Genomic DNA, 17,500 nt, shown 5'->3' on the forward strand with positions numbered 1-17,500 from the left:
GGAATAATGCTGAATACCTTATGCTATACTTGTCTAGTTTAGTTAATCTTTGAACTTTGTCTTTTATTTGGTTACTCTACTTATTAGTATAATATGTTCTTCTTAAGTTGTCCTCTTTACTATGTTACTTATGTGTTCTTGTTTAATTATATGATGTATTTTTAATGCATGTTTTCTATGCGTTTTTATACTACTACTGTAAAGCTTTATTATAAGCTTCACTTCAGAACCAGAAATTCACAACTACTAAAGGTGGATTATTTTCTTGTTCTTTCTCACGTGCCTTGTTCATAGTCACAGTCGAGGAAGATTATTTTTCTTGCTTACTAAATGAATATGTGTTTTGTTCTTCACAATAATACATTCCCTGCACTAAGAGTTATACATTCCAGTTAGTGGGTGTGTAAGTGCAGCACTGCATCACATCACAACCCACACACACACCTACTCAGCACAATGTTTACCTGGGATTAACAACATAAACAGCCACCATCAGCACTCCTATGTACAGCTAGTGAACAGAGACCACACCTTCACTTGGGACATTGACTAGTAAGTACCTCAGTACTATATCGTGTTAATCAATTGAACTTTGCAGTTAGCACAAAGGTTCTCTTTTCATTTTACTGATTTCATAGGTAGTAAGAAAGAAATCAAACTTTTAAACTACTTCTAAAATCCATATATATTTTTCCCTTAAGTTTAAATTTCTAATAGTTACTTATTGATGCCCTAAATATGAGTGATTCTTGCCAATAAAAGTAACAAAAAGCAAGTCCCAGTCACAAGTATGGTTTCTTATTAACTACCTGTTCATTTGTAACAAAATAAGCACACCGTCTCTGCAACTCACTTCATAAACAACGACAACTCCAAAAACCTGTAGGTAGTATACATATGCATTTACATAACTGTTAAATAAAAACAAAGAAAGATCTAGCTAACAACTCAACTAATCATACATACATATACATACGTATATATATAACCACATATATATATAGTATTATAAATAGATATGTATAAATTTGCAAATACCACTGTTACTCCTGCTCCTTATTAATAGTACTGCACACTAGCACCCAGATATGAGAGAGAGAGAGAGAGAGAGAGAGAGAGAGAGAGAGAGAGAGAGAGAGAGAGAGAGAGAGAGAGAGAGAGAGAGAGAGAGAGAGAGAGAGAGAGAGAGAGAGAGAGAGAGAGAGAGAGAGAGAGAGAGAGAGAGAGAGAGAGAGAGAGAGAGAGAGAGAGAGAGAGAGAGAGAGAGAGAGAGAGAGAGAGAGAGAGAGAGAGAGAGAGAGAGAGAGAGAGAGAGAGAGAGAGAGAGAGAGAGAGAGAGAGAGAGTCACAACCTAGCCCAGCCAAGCCTTATACATGCTTAGCCCTTGCTTACAATAATAAAATCTCTACACACTCAGCTTTTCCCAGTAATAAAAAGTAAAAATCCATCACTTTAAGACAACAGTTGAGGTTAGAAATTAGAGAATGAACTAAGCAACATCCCCTTGTCAGCTTAATTTTTTTCCTAACAGACTAATAGTTTATGTACAGTTACCTCATCTACTGATGTCACAAAGTCCAGTGAAGATAATGTGTGAATCAAATAGAAATTAATATATCAAGAGTTTTGCAAGGACCTAGAAAAAATCAGTGTTAGAGGTGGAGGCATTTGTGTGATACTGCCTTTTATTTTGTCCAAAATATTTTGTAAAATATGACATCACTAGTTTGGGAGAACTGCACATATATTTTATTTGTATCAAAGATTATGTTGCGTGCACATTTATCTATTGGATTCCATATGGTGGGTTTGATGCATTCAGCTTCACCACTTTACCAAAGCAAGGTGGAATAGTTGGAGCATAGCACAAAAACATGTTCAAGATTCCTGGATGAATTACTAAATAAATACAATATGCAGAAGAACTAGTAGAGTGTGGAGATTCTGGTACATTTCATTACATGATAGAAAACAAGTGGCATTGGATGACTTATCAATAAGAAAGAAGGAAACACAAGATAAAAAATCAGGATGGGTATAAATGCTCTTCCCTTCAAAAGCTTCCAATAAGATTATGAATTTTATAGAAAATTATATTTTTACTTGAAAACTAAAAGATGGCTACTGTTTCTAACCCAAAAGGGATTTATAGTTACTGAAAAGTAAAATCCTGAGAGAGAGAGAGAGAGAGAGAGAGAGAGAGAGAGAGAGAGAGAGAGAGAGAGAGAGAGAGAGAGAGAGAGAGAGAGAGAGAGAGAGAGAGAGAGAGAGAGAGAGAGAGAGAGAGAGAGAGAGAGAGAGAGAGAGAGAGAGAGAGAGAGAGAGAGAGAGAGAGAGAAGACAACTTGGTCCTACAGGCAGAGGTGGGAACAATAATACATAACAGAAGCAAAGAGACTTCAAAATAAATATTTGTACTGGTGGGAGTAAGAAAATAGAGATTTCCGTTGAGGTAAATTGCACAAATAAATAATCCCTATATAAACGCACAATACATATTATATGTATAGGTAAAAAATAAATTAAATACAGCGCCTTTCTGATCCTCTACCCAACCGAGTGTTGATAAATAATGATAGCAATGATAATTTTCCACCTTTATCTTGCTTCTCAAAGCTGTTCATTTGAAAACTATGAGCAAGAAATTAACAGATATGCTTTACACACACACACACACACACACACACACACACACACACACATACACACACACACACACACACACACACACACACACACACACACACACACACACACACACACACACACACACACACCACACACACACACACACACTACTGTTGTATACACTTGCCTCAATTTTCTAGGTGAGAATCTTCTTAGGCTTAGTCTCAGTTGACAAAAGCATTGTACCTCACAATAAAAACTGACATATGTGCATACCTATGACCATATATCTTATCAAAAATTTTTTCATAAATATGAGGTGCTGGCGCATTCTTTAAAAGACTTCCTTGTAATACAACCTAGTAGTGACTCTGTATCTGCAGATGTCTTTAAATCTCTGTGTATAAATAAATCAACGCCGACCACTATCCACAGTGAGCATCTGCAACTACAGAGCTCGGGGAAGGAACATGAAGAAAGTATCTTATTAGGAAATATAAAGTACATAACACCCTTTTGCTGCACCAAGTTCATATAGATAGTGATAATACTATGATAATAATGATAATTATAATAATCTCTGTTATAGGATACTTAGGCCATATTTTTAATGCTACTTTTTTTTCACAAAACATGAATATAACCAACCAGGACACCATTATTCACCACATCCATATAAGTGTATAGGGCTGAACTGAATATGGCGATGCACATCCTGCTTTCACACTTCAATGTACACATCTTCACTGCTAAATTTTAATACTGCTTGTCACATTAAAATACTTTGGAATACATAATATAGTACTGTTAGTAGGGTTGGTTTGCAGTTCACTGTTAAGGATATGTTTGTTTTGCTTTCCTTTGATAGGATTGAGGTCATGGCTAAGTTCTGTCCATTTCTGTAGGTCATGGTTGACATGTCTTCTGTCCCCATGTTAAGCCATGCAATGAGAAAGTGAGATGAGGTAGTCAAAATTTATGTTAAGCTTGAAAATTGAAGTCTTTCTCGGCTATGGCATATCACAGTATGTATTCATGATAATAATTCTTTTTTGCAGTATATAAATAAGTACATAAAAAAAGATCTGATTAATATTCATCTGGTAGTATAAGACGAAATGACGGCACTATACATAAGATTAGCAAAATAACGGATTTGGTAAGCTGCCTGAAGTTTAAACTGAATCTATTTGATTACTGACAGTACAAGTTAAGATTTGCTGAATATTGGTTTCAGTAAAGTGCAGTAATGTATTAAGGTTTCAGATATGCCCAATTTATTTACACTTTACGAAGTAACGGTAAGACATGAAATTGTGATGCTTTTCAATAACTTTTTTTTTTTTTGGTCCTCCCCACAGTGTCTTGAAAACACATGTAGGTAGTGTGCTCCTAATAAGCTCCTTCACTCAACATTATCATGGTGATGTCCTTATCTGAAAAACACATCTTAGCAGGTCTTTGATGCTCTGGTCAAATGAATAGTTTTGTTCACTCACACACAGGTCTGTATCAACATGTGCTGGAGTATATTCATATACTATAATTCCTTGACTCTCAAAATGTTTGGTCTTCTTAAACTCTCACTCTTAATTATAAGTGTGAGTGAAGTGCTGAGGGCACATTCAACTCATTGATGCAATATTAGTATTGATAGGCATCCAATAACTGAAATAAGCACCAAAGAAATCATGATAAGAAAAGGAGGTACATTCTGGGGTGATATCCATGGGGACCTCACACTTCCTACAAGCCTGTTAGCAACCATTGGCACATAATTAGGTAACTTAACCATACTCACGTCCATGCAATCAAAGTTCCAACCACAAATCCCTCTGATGCATAAGTAACAGTGCTTTGAATATTATCTAGAATACATTGCTGAGCATACAGCAAACATGCATTGGTGTTGTTTAGTCTAGTTCAGCTTAAATATGCTTTATTGCCTACCTTAAACTGCACATGGTGGTGAAAGCTACCAAATAGGTTTTGTGTGTGTGTGTGTGTGTGTGTGTGTGTGTGTGTGTGTGTGTGTGTGTGTGTGTGTGTGTGTGTGTGTGTGTGTGTGTGTGTGTGTGTGTGTGTGTGTGTGTGTGTGTGTGTGTGTGTGTGTGTGTGTGTGTGTGTGTGTGTGTGTGTGTGTGTGTGTGTGTGTGTGAGTATGCATTGTATGCTGTGTGTGTATGTGTGTGTTATAAATAACACCAGTAGATACCTTCCCTGTGCATCAAGTCTGTCTGGAACCTATCTTGGATCAAGATGGTCTGCTTCACACATGCATGAGCTTCATCCTTCACCTTTTCCTCCTCCTCCTCCTCCTCCTCCTCCTCCTCCACCACCTATTGCCGTGCCACTGCCCATAAAAACTGAAACAACAGAGAAACACACCTACAATGTGGCCTCAGATTCAGGACACTGCATGACAAGAACATATACAGGGATCAATATCCCAAAAGCACACAACACACTGGGCACACTAGGCCAGATGGGGTGTGGGCACCACCACTGCCATTGCTCCTGCATCACAGGTCCTCAGCAGTGCCTTTCCATGAGCAAGCAGTTGACCCATTACCCAAAGATGAAGCCCATGGCTGACTAGAGGGATCTGAGGCATGGTATACATGATCATGCCTATACCCAAACCAACCCATCCAGTGCTGGCTAATTCTTGTAGTGATGATGACTGGCCTGGCACTTGACACTTCAAACTGGCTTAATTCTTGCTGGGTGTTGGCAATGGCAGCTTGCTGGTGGCTGACTTAGTCCTGGATACACCCAAGGGCTTGGGGATACCTGAACTTTGCAGGTGAGGCTGACGGGAGGCTGGGCCAGGGGAAGGGGGTGTGGTGACTTGTTCCTGCAAGGAGGTGTTAGATCCATGGCGAGTGGGGCGGGAGGACGAAGAGCCATTTCTAGCCGATGAAGGATTGGTCCGGTGCTGGGTTGCCCTTCCCATGGGCCGTAGTTCCTCTCCAGCAGGGGAGGAACATCGTGAAGTGGCTGGTGAGGAGCTGGTGCTGCTAGCACGGCTGCCATTACGACTGCCACGACCAAACCCCCCCACTGGGCCATCTAGTCCTGGGGAGGAGCAACGTGAACCCCCAGGAGAGGAACTGCAACTGGTGGGACGTGAACCACGACCCCGTGATGTTCGAACTTGTGGTTGTCGCAGACGTGACCCAGCTACATTTAGGGTGCGGGGCCGGCCTTCTTCCTGGGGTGATGTGTTAGGAGAAGCAGCACGGGAGGAACCAGGGGACAGAGTTGGAGAAGATGGGAGAGCCAGGCGGGAAGGAGAAGTTCGCAGATTCTCGTGGCTAAGGGATTTGGTGCGGGATGTGAGGGGGCCATGGGGAGCAGCAGGGGCCACCGTTGAGGTGGGGCGGCCAGGGCGCTGGGGTGGTCGTAAGCGAGTTACTACACTAGAACCACCAGATCCTCCAGGACCCTGACTACGACGCCGCTGCTCCAGACCACTTTCACCTTTGCGGAGTGTAGACTCAGATCCTTCAGGCATATGGCCCAGGGATCCTGGAGGAGCAGGGATGCGGCTGGTTGCCACGATAGTTGGTTGCCGCAAGCGGGATGTGGGTCGACCTTTGGCATCAAGGCTGTCCTGGGTGGCAGATGAGTAGGGCCGGTCACCAGCTCGCCATCGAGCCAAGCGGGATGGAGTCTGGGGTCCTGGCAGGCGGCTGCGAATCACTGATTCATCTATTCTGATGCCAGCATCAACCAAGAACTCGTCGGTGGATGGATCGAGCGCCGTCAGGCTGGGGAAGGAGACGGGATGAGAGAGACGCCAAGGGGGAGAGGCAAGAGGACCTGGTGGGCGAGGACGGGAGTAGGGGGCAGGAATGAGACAGGGAGGGATACGAGCAAGAGGGTGCAGACCATGCTGCAGCCAGGAGGCTCCAAGAGGCCCAATTGGGTAAGCAGGGGGTGAAGACCATGGGGCTAGCTCTGCTGTATCCAGAAGGAAGAAAGAATGTGGCAGATGATCCAGTGGGCGCACCTCAGGCCGTTCCTCATACAAGTAGTGGCTGTAAGGATCCCTTGCATGGTGCTCGCCTCCTCGATAAGGATCAGGACTGTATGGCTCGGGGAAGGCCATAGGGATGTAATCCTCGGGAGTGTCATAGGTGAAGTGAGTTGCCATGGTAGGGGGGGCATAAATATGGGGAGCCAGTGTGGGAGGCAAGGAATGGTACAGGTAAGGATCCTCAGGCTCCCGAGGCCGGGTGGGACGGTGGCCATGGTAGGGCATCTGTCCCATCCCACCTCGGCTTGTGCTGGAGTACACACCTGGGGAATCTGGGCCGCCAGCCATTTTGGGATGTCGTTTGGGGGTTTTGTCCCCCTGACTTGGACGGCCTGAAAATCCCTCTGGAGTTTCCCTGCGACGAGGTGCACCACTGGAACGGGTGGTTGGGGCAGGGTCAAGATAGTGGGAAGCAGAGGAGGGAGAAGAGGAAGAAGAGGAGGGGCCACGGCGCCGGGCAAGGGTGTGATAAGAGTCTGGAGGTTGAGGTGGGGACTGATGAAGTCCCTCCTCTCCCTCAAAGTCTTCCCCCTCTGAGGCGCTATGGTGGCGGTGACGTGTGTGTTGGGGGGGCCAAGTGTACATCCCATGTGGGCTGGGGGGGCTGGCTGAAGGATGAGGCCCAGGAGCAGGCGCAGCAGTCTCCTGGGCTCGTAACCGCCGCCCCTCATACAGCACCTCTGGGTCTTCTGTGTCCGAATGGCTACCTCGGTTATCCATCGACCAACCCCGGCCAAACCTGTGGCGGCGGGGCTCCTCGGGACTTGTGTCAGCCGAGGCCACTTTGCGGCGCCAGCGTGGACGTGATGTACGCAGCCAGAACACTTCTCGCGCTGAGAGTTCCTCCCCACCCCGTTCACTGCCCTCAGGATAGGGAGGCCGCCTTGACCCAGACAGTTTCCGTGCATCAGCAAGGCGATCCCTGGTTTCCCGTGATGGTAGATGGAGGTCTGTATGGGAAGGAGGACCAGGGGAAGGAGGCGAGGGTGGAGCCTGGTGACGGGTTGAGGCAGGGGGTGAGTTGGGTGACAGTTGTTCCTCCCAAGATACAGTGGGCTCCTCCGGGCTGAGCAGCACCTCATCACACATGTCACTCAGGTCCAGCTCGCTGCTCACCTCGTCCTCGTCCTCGTCATCCAGTGACCAGTCAGATGGCCGGCCAGCAGACCCCTTCAGTCCACCACTGTAAGGCCCACAGAGACACACACGCACACACATGCGCAGGCACACACGCACGCACGCACACACACACACACACACACACACACACACACACACACACACACACACACACACACACACACACACACACACACGGGTTAGTAAACAGGCCCACCACCACCACCAAGATGATGTCTGGATGACATTTACAGCCTCCATTTTAATGATGCTGATCTCAGTTTTGAGAGCTATTACATTTTAATGTGTACTGAAAGTTTCAGTTATTACCACAATTATTCTACCATTATCATCGTTATTATTAACCATGATTAATTCATAAGATGACAATGTATCACTACATCTATAGTAAGATAATGAAGTGTTCCAGAAATACTTTTCATAAATCAGTTTACAGCAAATACCTTGAGTCTGCAAGAGGGATTTCCAAAGGTTTTAAGTGATATTTCACAGAAGTATTCAATAATTCAGCAAAAACTGTCTCTATTACTATTATGCCGACTTATGGAGGTTTCACTGTGTATATGTATGTATGTATGTATGTATGTATGTATATATATATATATATATATATATATATATATATATATATATATATATATATATATATATATATATATATATATATATATATATATATATATATATATATATATATATATATATATATATATATATATATATATATATATATATATATATATATATATATTGAAATGCTTTCAATAACAATAACCTATAATTTCAGCCATACAAATTGGTGTAAAGTTACCCTATATATAATACCTAATTCATCCCTATTATTATATATACTGTAATACCTAATTCTTGGGAATTATCTGACTGATCTATGAGAGGTCTTTGTGGAACATCAAGGCATTAATGTTATAACTGATCAGAACATTAACTTACGATCTTTTTAACTCTATTGCTTGGCATGGACAGGTTATGATGATTAGCACTCAGCATGATCCAGACATCATAATTGTTAGTCTTAAAATAAGACAAGATAACCAACAGATTCATCACTTATGCAGTGTGCTTAATGTTTATGCAATGTGAAATTCTGGGTGCCTGCTTGCGATTTACTCTTTTATACACAAGAATGGTTCAGAAAAGTTAAAAGAACATATATCTAAAAACAACTAGAAAAGCCTATAAGTTCCATAATTTCAACTAAAAAAAAGAAAGACACTTAGATGGTGAAAGGATACACTAAAAGAATACTTGCACTTGCACTTGTCATGAGAAAGGGAGAAACATGTCCATGAATGCAAAAAGAGATTTAAGGAATAATATTCTCCCACCAACATTGATATATGGATCAGAGACCTGAGCATGGAACAGGGCACAACAATCAAGAATGTATGAAGTGGAAATGAGTCATCTGATAGGAGGGATGTGGAATGATTAGATGGTGGGGAAGGGATTAGGGCAATGAAAGTGTGTATGAGAAATGAAGTATGAGCAACAGTGCAAGTGGTGTAAATTGCGGAGAGGTGGAATGGGTGAAAAGGATTAAACTCATTGTATGGCCATAGTAAAAGAATAAAGAGTGAAGAGATTATAAAAAAGTGTATATGGACAAGGTGAAAGTGCTAATGGGAGAGGAAAGTCACTTAGAAATTAAAGGATAGGGCAAATGAGTACATGTATGACAGAAGAGTTAGCAAAGGCTATGCACTTCAACAAACAAAGAAGGAACATTTGGATAGGGAGAGGTTGAGGCTCTTCAGCCACAGCCATTCCTTTGGAGGATGCTCATGGAGGGAGAGTGGCATCAGAAAGATAGATAGATAGAAATGGTATGAAACCAAAATCTGCTGTTATGCATCCAGTCCACATCTATCACATCTAATGATAAAAGAATGCTACAGAGTACATTTTGATGTATCCAGAGTTTCTGTTGTTTCTGACTTTTGAAGCATTTGGCTTTAAGCACAGTTCTCAGAAATATACACACAAACCATGCACAAGTGGTGACTCTGTTGCACTATATTTAACAATTACTTACTTCTATCATAATCTACTACAATATATAAGAGATCAAGAATTATATATCAGCTTTAAAAGCTTGAACTTATTACATTATTTCTGTGGACTAAAAAATAAGAGATAATCAGAATATGAAATAAGAGACACATGAAGTTGGTAGTGTAAGGGAACTCTGGAGAAAAATACAGAACATAAATTTCTAGCAATAAATCAACACAAAAACTTATGTGGGAACTAAAAGACAAAATAGATTCCTAAACCATTAAATCTTTAAGACAGATGAAAGCAGTTCCAAGATTATGTATACTATTATTAAACAATATGCAACCAGTTCTGAATTCAGGTAATGGATGCATTCCTAGTAACTGTGTGTTACATGAATTTCAGTGTAATTCAAATATCAATTAAAGAGCTTATAAAAACAATAAGCAATATTTTTAATTTGCTCATTTTGAAAACTCACATATCTAAAAACTAATGTAGCTCATCAATAAAAATTGAGATATATTAATGGTGAAAATACAATAACTTTGGAACTTGCTGTCGAGAGTCAACACATGTAGCAGTGGGGACTGAGTGCCACATTCAGAGGTGACTGACAGTGACAAACCCTATGGTCAATGAGTGACTCATAAATCAAACTTACAACCTTTCAGCTGCGAGTCAACCATATACCATGAGACACACAATTCCTATGAGGATAGGAATGTGCAAGGTATTACCCTACACCTGAATCACTGGACAACTTCAGCTGAAGTCCCTCAGTCTAGGGTTTGCCGGGCTGTCAGTGACTCTCTGAACCTTAACATGCAAGGGAGGAATATATACTAAAACCTCCACAAGTCAGCATTCCATCTCAGAATTCCACATCAGTTGGCAAGGTAACAAAATGTTCAATTTGAAAATATGTCCAAAAGGCAATTTCTTCAAAATTTTTTGTAGGTTGGCACTATGCTGACTTAAACGAGTCAATGCAGACCAAACTCAGCATAACCTTTGCAGTAATAATCACTACATCTTGCTCTGAAGACATGATACTAATAAGGGATGCTGGTCCTAGTTCTAGGTGAAGATCAGGAGGTTTAGCCTTTGCAAGGGCACATCTCTAGTACAATCTTGTTTACTGTTTCTTTTTGTAGTTTAATCTGCTCTCATTTCTCTCAAATGTCACTTAATTTTCCTTGTACTTTTCCTTCCAAAAATTGTAAAGTATTTCTTTTGTTGTCTTAGTGTTACTGTTGTCAAAAGAAGCTCACCAATAATCAAATCTTTATTTTCTTTGTAATTTATCCATTTTACTCCTCTGGTCTTCAACTCTTATCTTTGTTATCAACCCAATACCCTCTTTTGAACCAAACTGATGCAGGTAAGCAAAGATTGTTTATCTGCACACAAGCTTTGTTTAACTGGAGTAGCTAGGTTCAAGAGGAAGGAAGTGAACTGATGGGGTGGACAAATTAAAGACTACATAAAAAATAATGATCAGATTATCAGTGACCTTTTTGACAACAGTAACATTGAAATGATAAAAGAAACACTATACAGTTTCTGAAAGAAAACCAAGAAAATACAGGAAAAAAGGGAGATCACACTGCAAAAAGAAACTATAAACAAGACTGGATAAGGGAGATTACATTGCAAATGCTAAAGCTCACAAACTTCAACAAGAACCAGAACCAGCAGTCCTTCTTAATGTCATGTTCTCAGAGTAAGGTACAAAGGGAGGCTCTAGTGGGTGGAAGGGATGAAACTGAAGACTCTAAGGTTGCAGGAGGGTTTCCAAGAGATTTTAGTGATATTTTACAGAAGCTGAAATTTTGATAAAACCTCAAATGCTGACTTATGGAGGCTTTACTGTAATACAAGCTTTCTGTCCCAAATCTTCACATTCCTGCCTCTCATTTGTGTGTCAGGCAACATATTTCAGGTGCAACAAATATACAATTTAACATAAATAAATATTTGACTGACAACAAAGTATAATACATTCAATAAATATGTATAGAAGAAAATGCTCAGGTAGCAATTTATGGTTCATGGGAAAGTGCCAGAAAAATACTACAACTGAGGAAGGGAAATGTGTGCATACGAAGGGAAACCGTAAATATACATAATAAATTTCAGCATTAACTGGGAAATTGAAACCATGTACAACAAAGTAATCATAGTAATAATAATAATAATAATAATAATAATAATAATAATAATAATAATAATAATAACAATAATAATAATAATAATAATAAACTGCAGAAAACAAAACTAATTAACTAAAGAAGTATCATCCATCTAAAAAAGCAACAAACACAACCAGGCACAAGAAAAAAAAAAAAAAAATGCCTACCAAAAAAGAAAAAATATGTAACATACTAAATAATCAGGATCAAACAATAAAATGAAACACATTCTGTACAAAACTGACTAAAAAGTTTTACAATAGTATATTGTTGTCACTGTGGCCAAGAAAATATTCAGCACATACTACATCACTAAGGAGGAAAAATACAGCTTATAAAATGTGCATGCAAGGAAAGGGAAAAAAACAATATAGAAAAGTCACTGGTGTCCTTTCAGTAACTGTTAGAAATAAATTAACTAAAAATAAAATAAATAAATAAAAAAAAATTATTGTCTCTTCAATGAAAGATGGTATTAGGTGTGTGTGTGTGTGTGTGTGTGTGTGTGTGTGTGTGTGTGTGTGTGTGTGTGTGTGTGTGTGTGTGTGTGTGTGTGTGTGTGTGTGTGTGTGTGTGTGTGTGTGTGTGTTTGTGTGTGTGTGTGTATGTAAAATTCAAATAACAAAAAGAAATTATAAGAAAAAACAAAAACATTAGTAAATGTCAGTACATGAATAACAAATGCACAAACAAAATAATAAACACATCAATTAATTCAAAAAAAAGCAAAAATAAATCATCACAACAACAAGGCCACTCTTACCGAAGGATGGTGTGTTCATCGGGCGGCTGCTTGGGTGCGTGAGAGTTGCTGCGTCGCCTCTCAAGGTACGGCGGCAGGCGGTTCACCCCCGAGCTGCGGCGACTGGAGGAACGGGACCCTGAACGCCTCTCACCCAGTGCGTCCCCTTCGTTCCTGCTTCCTTCTGTGGTGACAGTGCCATGACAGGTTAAAAGCTAGTAAAGTGTTACCTACAACTATAACTTCATGCTATTATAAACTTGTGCATTTCCTTCAATCCTGCTTCTTGTTGAGATAGTGGCAAGAGTGAGAGAGGATAAAGGACAGCTGGCAAGGGAGCATCTACGGTTACTTCTTCACAAGGAAGCTGCAAAGGTGTCTTTTTGCAGTGGCTGTAATTATAATTCTGGTGTAGTATACTGTTAATAGTAAGAGAGGTTGTCTTCTGAGTGTACTCTGTTACTGATAAAAAAAGGATAGAGGGAGCATGGGGAAGGTCAGTAGCAGGTTTGTAGCATCCCCTCAGCCATCCCTTTCCCCCAATATGTACCTCCTTGGATGTGTCTTTGCCTTAGCTGTGTCTAATGCCTCCATTCAAATGTACAGTAACGGTCTATTACTACAACCTGCACATGCCTTTCACTTCTGCCTCTCTCTATGGTGATGGTGGCAAGATAAAGAGGATAAAGGGTGATATAATATTATTACTGTAATTGCAGACTACTATAACCCAGAACATCCTCTTAGGCTTGAATTCTTAAATGGTTTCTCTTATAAGGACCAGTTTCAGAGCCCAAAGAGATGAACTCCCCTGGATACTTTCATATTGATTATTATGCAAAAATCCTCATTCAACTGTTACTACAAGTATAAACATCCTTAAAAATCCCAGTAACTTTCAATGCTTATTAAAAAATTGTCAAGATAAGGCAAAGTAATGTCTAAGAATATGCATTTTATTCCTGTCCCCTTCTGTGGTGATGGTGAGAGAAAAAAAGTAGGTGGACATGAACCAACATTAGTGCCACCAACTACTACACACCAAACATACCTCCAGGTGATTTCTTCTCATCAGCTTTTGTGTCTCCAAGGATCCGCTGTTCCTGCTTCTCCTTCCTCTCATCCTCTGTCTCCTGTCCTGCTGACTCCCCCTCAGGAGAACCTCTCTGTGAAGACCCAAACATTATCACTTTCTTGGCTCTTTTATTACTCACCTCCCTCTTTTCATATTTCCATCCATAAAGTGGGTATATATGTGCATGTGCATGTATAAACCTCTCTCCCTCTTCTAAGTTATATTTGTCATCCTCCATAATATATATATAAGCAGAATTCACACTCATAAATCACAATACAAAACAACATGAGATGCATAAAAATTCAAACTTTCTGCCTGTTCGTAATATATGAATTTATTTACAAACTTAACTCACTTGTAAATCACATATACCTGTACCGATGCACTGTGTATGCAAACACATGGCTTACCTGACTCTCGCACACCTCAATCTTGTCCAGGAGGGTGATGGTGGTGGACACGGCTGCAGACACATCTCGGTCCACTTCACTCACCAGCAGACTCCCCACCACAGTCTCTAATTCCTGGAAAGCAAGGTTAAAACTCCTAAACTTAAGTCACAGCTTTTTTTTTATAATCCACTTCCATATTCTTTTTTGTGTGGTTTTGTCTTAATCCTTAGAAACTCTACTTTGATTTTCCTTATCAGTACTTTCCTTTTTCTAAAGAACTGATTTATTCCCCTGCTCTTCACTTTCTCTATACACCTCTGCTCCATATTAACACAACATTAAGGGCTACAACTTTCTGTTCCTCTCCCTCCTTCTCCCACAAACCTGCAATCTGGTCTTGTCCTCAGGCAGGGAAAGGGTGGCTTTCATCTGTGGCAGCAGCATCACCAGCTTCAGTCTGATGTTAGGCACCCTGTCATCTGAAGGACAGACAGAAACAGCATGAGAAATACTGCCAATGTTGTTAATTACACACATACATCTCTGGTACCAACACAAAATTAGGCAAACAAGAAATCTTCTGAGATATACTCATAGTTATTCAATCATTTCATTTAACCATTAACTTTTAATGATAATTATGATGATGACAAAGATGCCAGCTGTAGTGCAGCTGCAGCTAACCATACAGCCAAGCAACTCACTGTGCAAGGAGAGGAGTGGTCTGAAGAAGTAGGTCTTAAAGAACAGCTTTGAGAACATTTCAAGGATCATTGTGGCAATACTGAGGAACAACATTCTCTTGTGGCAGCTGTTCCCATCACAGAACTCTGAAAGATGGAGAAAAATTGAGAGACATGTTATGATACTAATTCCTAATATATTATACAAGAAGAGCCACCAATTTCTCCCTGAAAGCAGCATTTCATACATAAATGCTGTCACAGCTATTTCAATCCCTGAGTGTATCAGAGAAATGATAAATAGGAAAGGACCTACCAGTGACAAGAGTGTTGCAGATGTGTTCCCGGTGTTCCGTGGAAGTCATGTGATGCAGATACACTAACAAGGTCCTGGCAGCAGCAAGGCGGCAAGGGATGGGCCTCTGTTGGGTGGTAAAGGCAGGGTGAGTTTAGGGAGGTAAAGGAGATAAATCATAAAGAATGTATACTATAAGTTCTTCAAAGGTAAATTTATCCATGAATTTCCCACTGACAAGATTTCATAAAAAAGATAATAACAAAATAAAATGAATATACAAAATAAATGAAGGTAAATAAATCCACATGGTAAATCTATGAGGTGAAATTTACACAAAAGCCATAAAAAGGATTATACTCACAGCTGTCTGCATTCTGATCACCATGAGGGGAACCAGCTGTGAGAAGAGCATGTCTGGTGGCAGGCAAGGAGCAAGAGCTGCAGCCTGAGTGAGGCATTCAGCATGTACCCTCCACATGCTAGTGACGCTGACAGTCTCCTCACCTTGCTTCACTGCCCCTACTACCTCCAGGAGCTCCCCCCGCTGGAGGTGAAGAGAGACAGGTTAAAGATGCCATGTAAAGATGAACTGTAACTTATTGTCTACTAAAATGTTACATGGGGCAGAGGATTTGTATTATAAATCCTGAGGCTGTCTTACTGTCTGTCTCCTAAATGTCACAAGGAACAGGAGAGGTTTTTCGTCTTTCCAATTGCTAGTATAGTTGAATTATGACTACCTGTTAAAGGATATCTAGTGACGATATCAAATATGTAAACATTTCTAGCAGTCACTGAAAAAAAAAATCAATAAATGAGAAAAAAACACTTAATCTGAGAATATGACAGTACTTATGATCACCTACCACTATATCAACAAATCAAACAATCAAACAATCACTCCAACAGTCAGTGAGAAGCCAATAAGCACGCTAGCAAGTAAACAAGGACTGACCGGGGACTGTGGGGCAATGGCATTGTGTCGGTGCATGGTGGTGATGATGTTGGGCAGGTTGGGGATGAGGGCTGCCAGCACCTCCAAGCTCTCAGACCTCAGCAGCTGCAGTAGGCCCTCCTTCAATAGTCCTACTTCAGCCCCAACCAGTGTACACAGCTGTCAAGAGGAGGAGGAAGAGGAAGAGGTAGAAGAGGAAGGATAATGCTGTTATTGTGTGTTTGATTAAAAAGCTCTCTCTCACTCTCTTCCTCTCTCACTTTCTTGGTACCTCTCTTCTTTTTCATTCCCCAGTTTTCTTGGTCTTTATTTCTTAATTCCTGATTTCCACTTGCAAGTTTCTCCCTCTCTGTACCTCCCATGTCCTAATTTTCTCCTGTTAACACTCCAATTCCTCTCTATTTATCTCTCTCTCTCTCTCTCTCTCTCTCTCTCTCTCTCTCTCCTGTGCATTTTACTTGATAACCATCTCACTTACGCATTCAATATCTCAATAATTCACACGCACACTCACTAATTCACAGACTCACTTGATGAAATGCAGCTGCCACTGTAACCCTCACTTGGTGGCTTGGATCAGTGAGGAGAGAAGACACAGTAGAATGCAAGCTGGTGCGGTAGGTGGTGGAGCCACCAGCGAAGGCCACCATACATGGCAGGTTGTAGGCACACTGCTGGCGACACTCAGCCTCATACTCTCCACTGCGAACTTCTGCAACTAAGTCTGGCATCTGTAGGGCAAATGGAGAGGACTTTAGATTGGTGTATATAGAGGAAGGAGAGGAACATGGGTATATGCTAAAAGGTCTACAGAGAGGAATATTGTTGTATGACTCTTAGATGATAAAATAAATGAAGAAAAGATGAAAGTTTTCTGGAGATGCGAGTTGAAACAATACTTATGGAGAAGATGAAAGTAGAGGGAAGCAAAAAGAGGAACAAAGCAAGAACAAGAAAAGAGAGGACAATGAGGGGAAGAAAGACCAGAAACAGGAAATGGAAGATGAGATGGAGGAAGAAAAGGAGCCTGTGTCCAATGGTGATGCAAGGAATATCAGCATTTATGGGAGAGGAGAGTAAAGAAAGGACAAAGAAAAGGGATTGACTGTGTTATGTGAGGAGAACTGTGTGCTGGGGGGTGCAGGAAAGACTGCTTCTCCTTGTCTGCCTAGGAGGTGAGGGAGGATGCAACATACCTACATCACCAAGGAAATCAAGAACATCAGTATTTTCACATAAGGAACAGAGGTAAGATTTGTCTTAAATTCTCAGGCAGATACAGGTTTTTCATTAACAAGGGAGATATATGGAGCTTATATAAAGTTCATAT

The 17,500-nt window shown here is 40.8% G+C and overlaps 1 protein-coding gene across 1 annotated transcript in view; it reads right to left on the reverse strand.

Moving 5' to 3' along the window:
- Nucleotides 1-1,653: 1,653 nt before the first annotated feature.
- LOC135113514 (proteoglycan 4-like) overlaps nt 1,654-17,500 on the reverse strand; it is a 31,453-nt gene continuing 15,606 nt past the window's right edge. Inside the window, 11 exon segments of the mRNA XM_064028753.1 lie at nt 1,654-7,854; nt 12,786-12,948; nt 13,816-13,930; nt 14,253-14,366; nt 14,619-14,713; nt 14,939-15,064; nt 15,234-15,339; nt 15,577-15,759; nt 16,171-16,329; nt 16,701-16,860; nt 16,862-16,901. Of these exon segments, the coding sequence (XP_063884823.1) occupies nt 5,343-7,854; nt 12,786-12,948; nt 13,816-13,930; nt 14,253-14,366; nt 14,619-14,713; nt 14,939-15,064; nt 15,234-15,339; nt 15,577-15,759; nt 16,171-16,329; nt 16,701-16,860; nt 16,862-16,901 (3,773 nt within the window). The 3' untranslated portion in view covers nt 1,654-5,342.

This window comes from Scylla paramamosain, chromosome 26, assembly GCF_035594125.1.
Source record: "Scylla paramamosain isolate STU-SP2022 chromosome 26, ASM3559412v1, whole genome shotgun sequence".
Taxonomy (NCBI): Eukaryota; Metazoa; Arthropoda; class Malacostraca; order Decapoda; family Portunidae; genus Scylla; species Scylla paramamosain.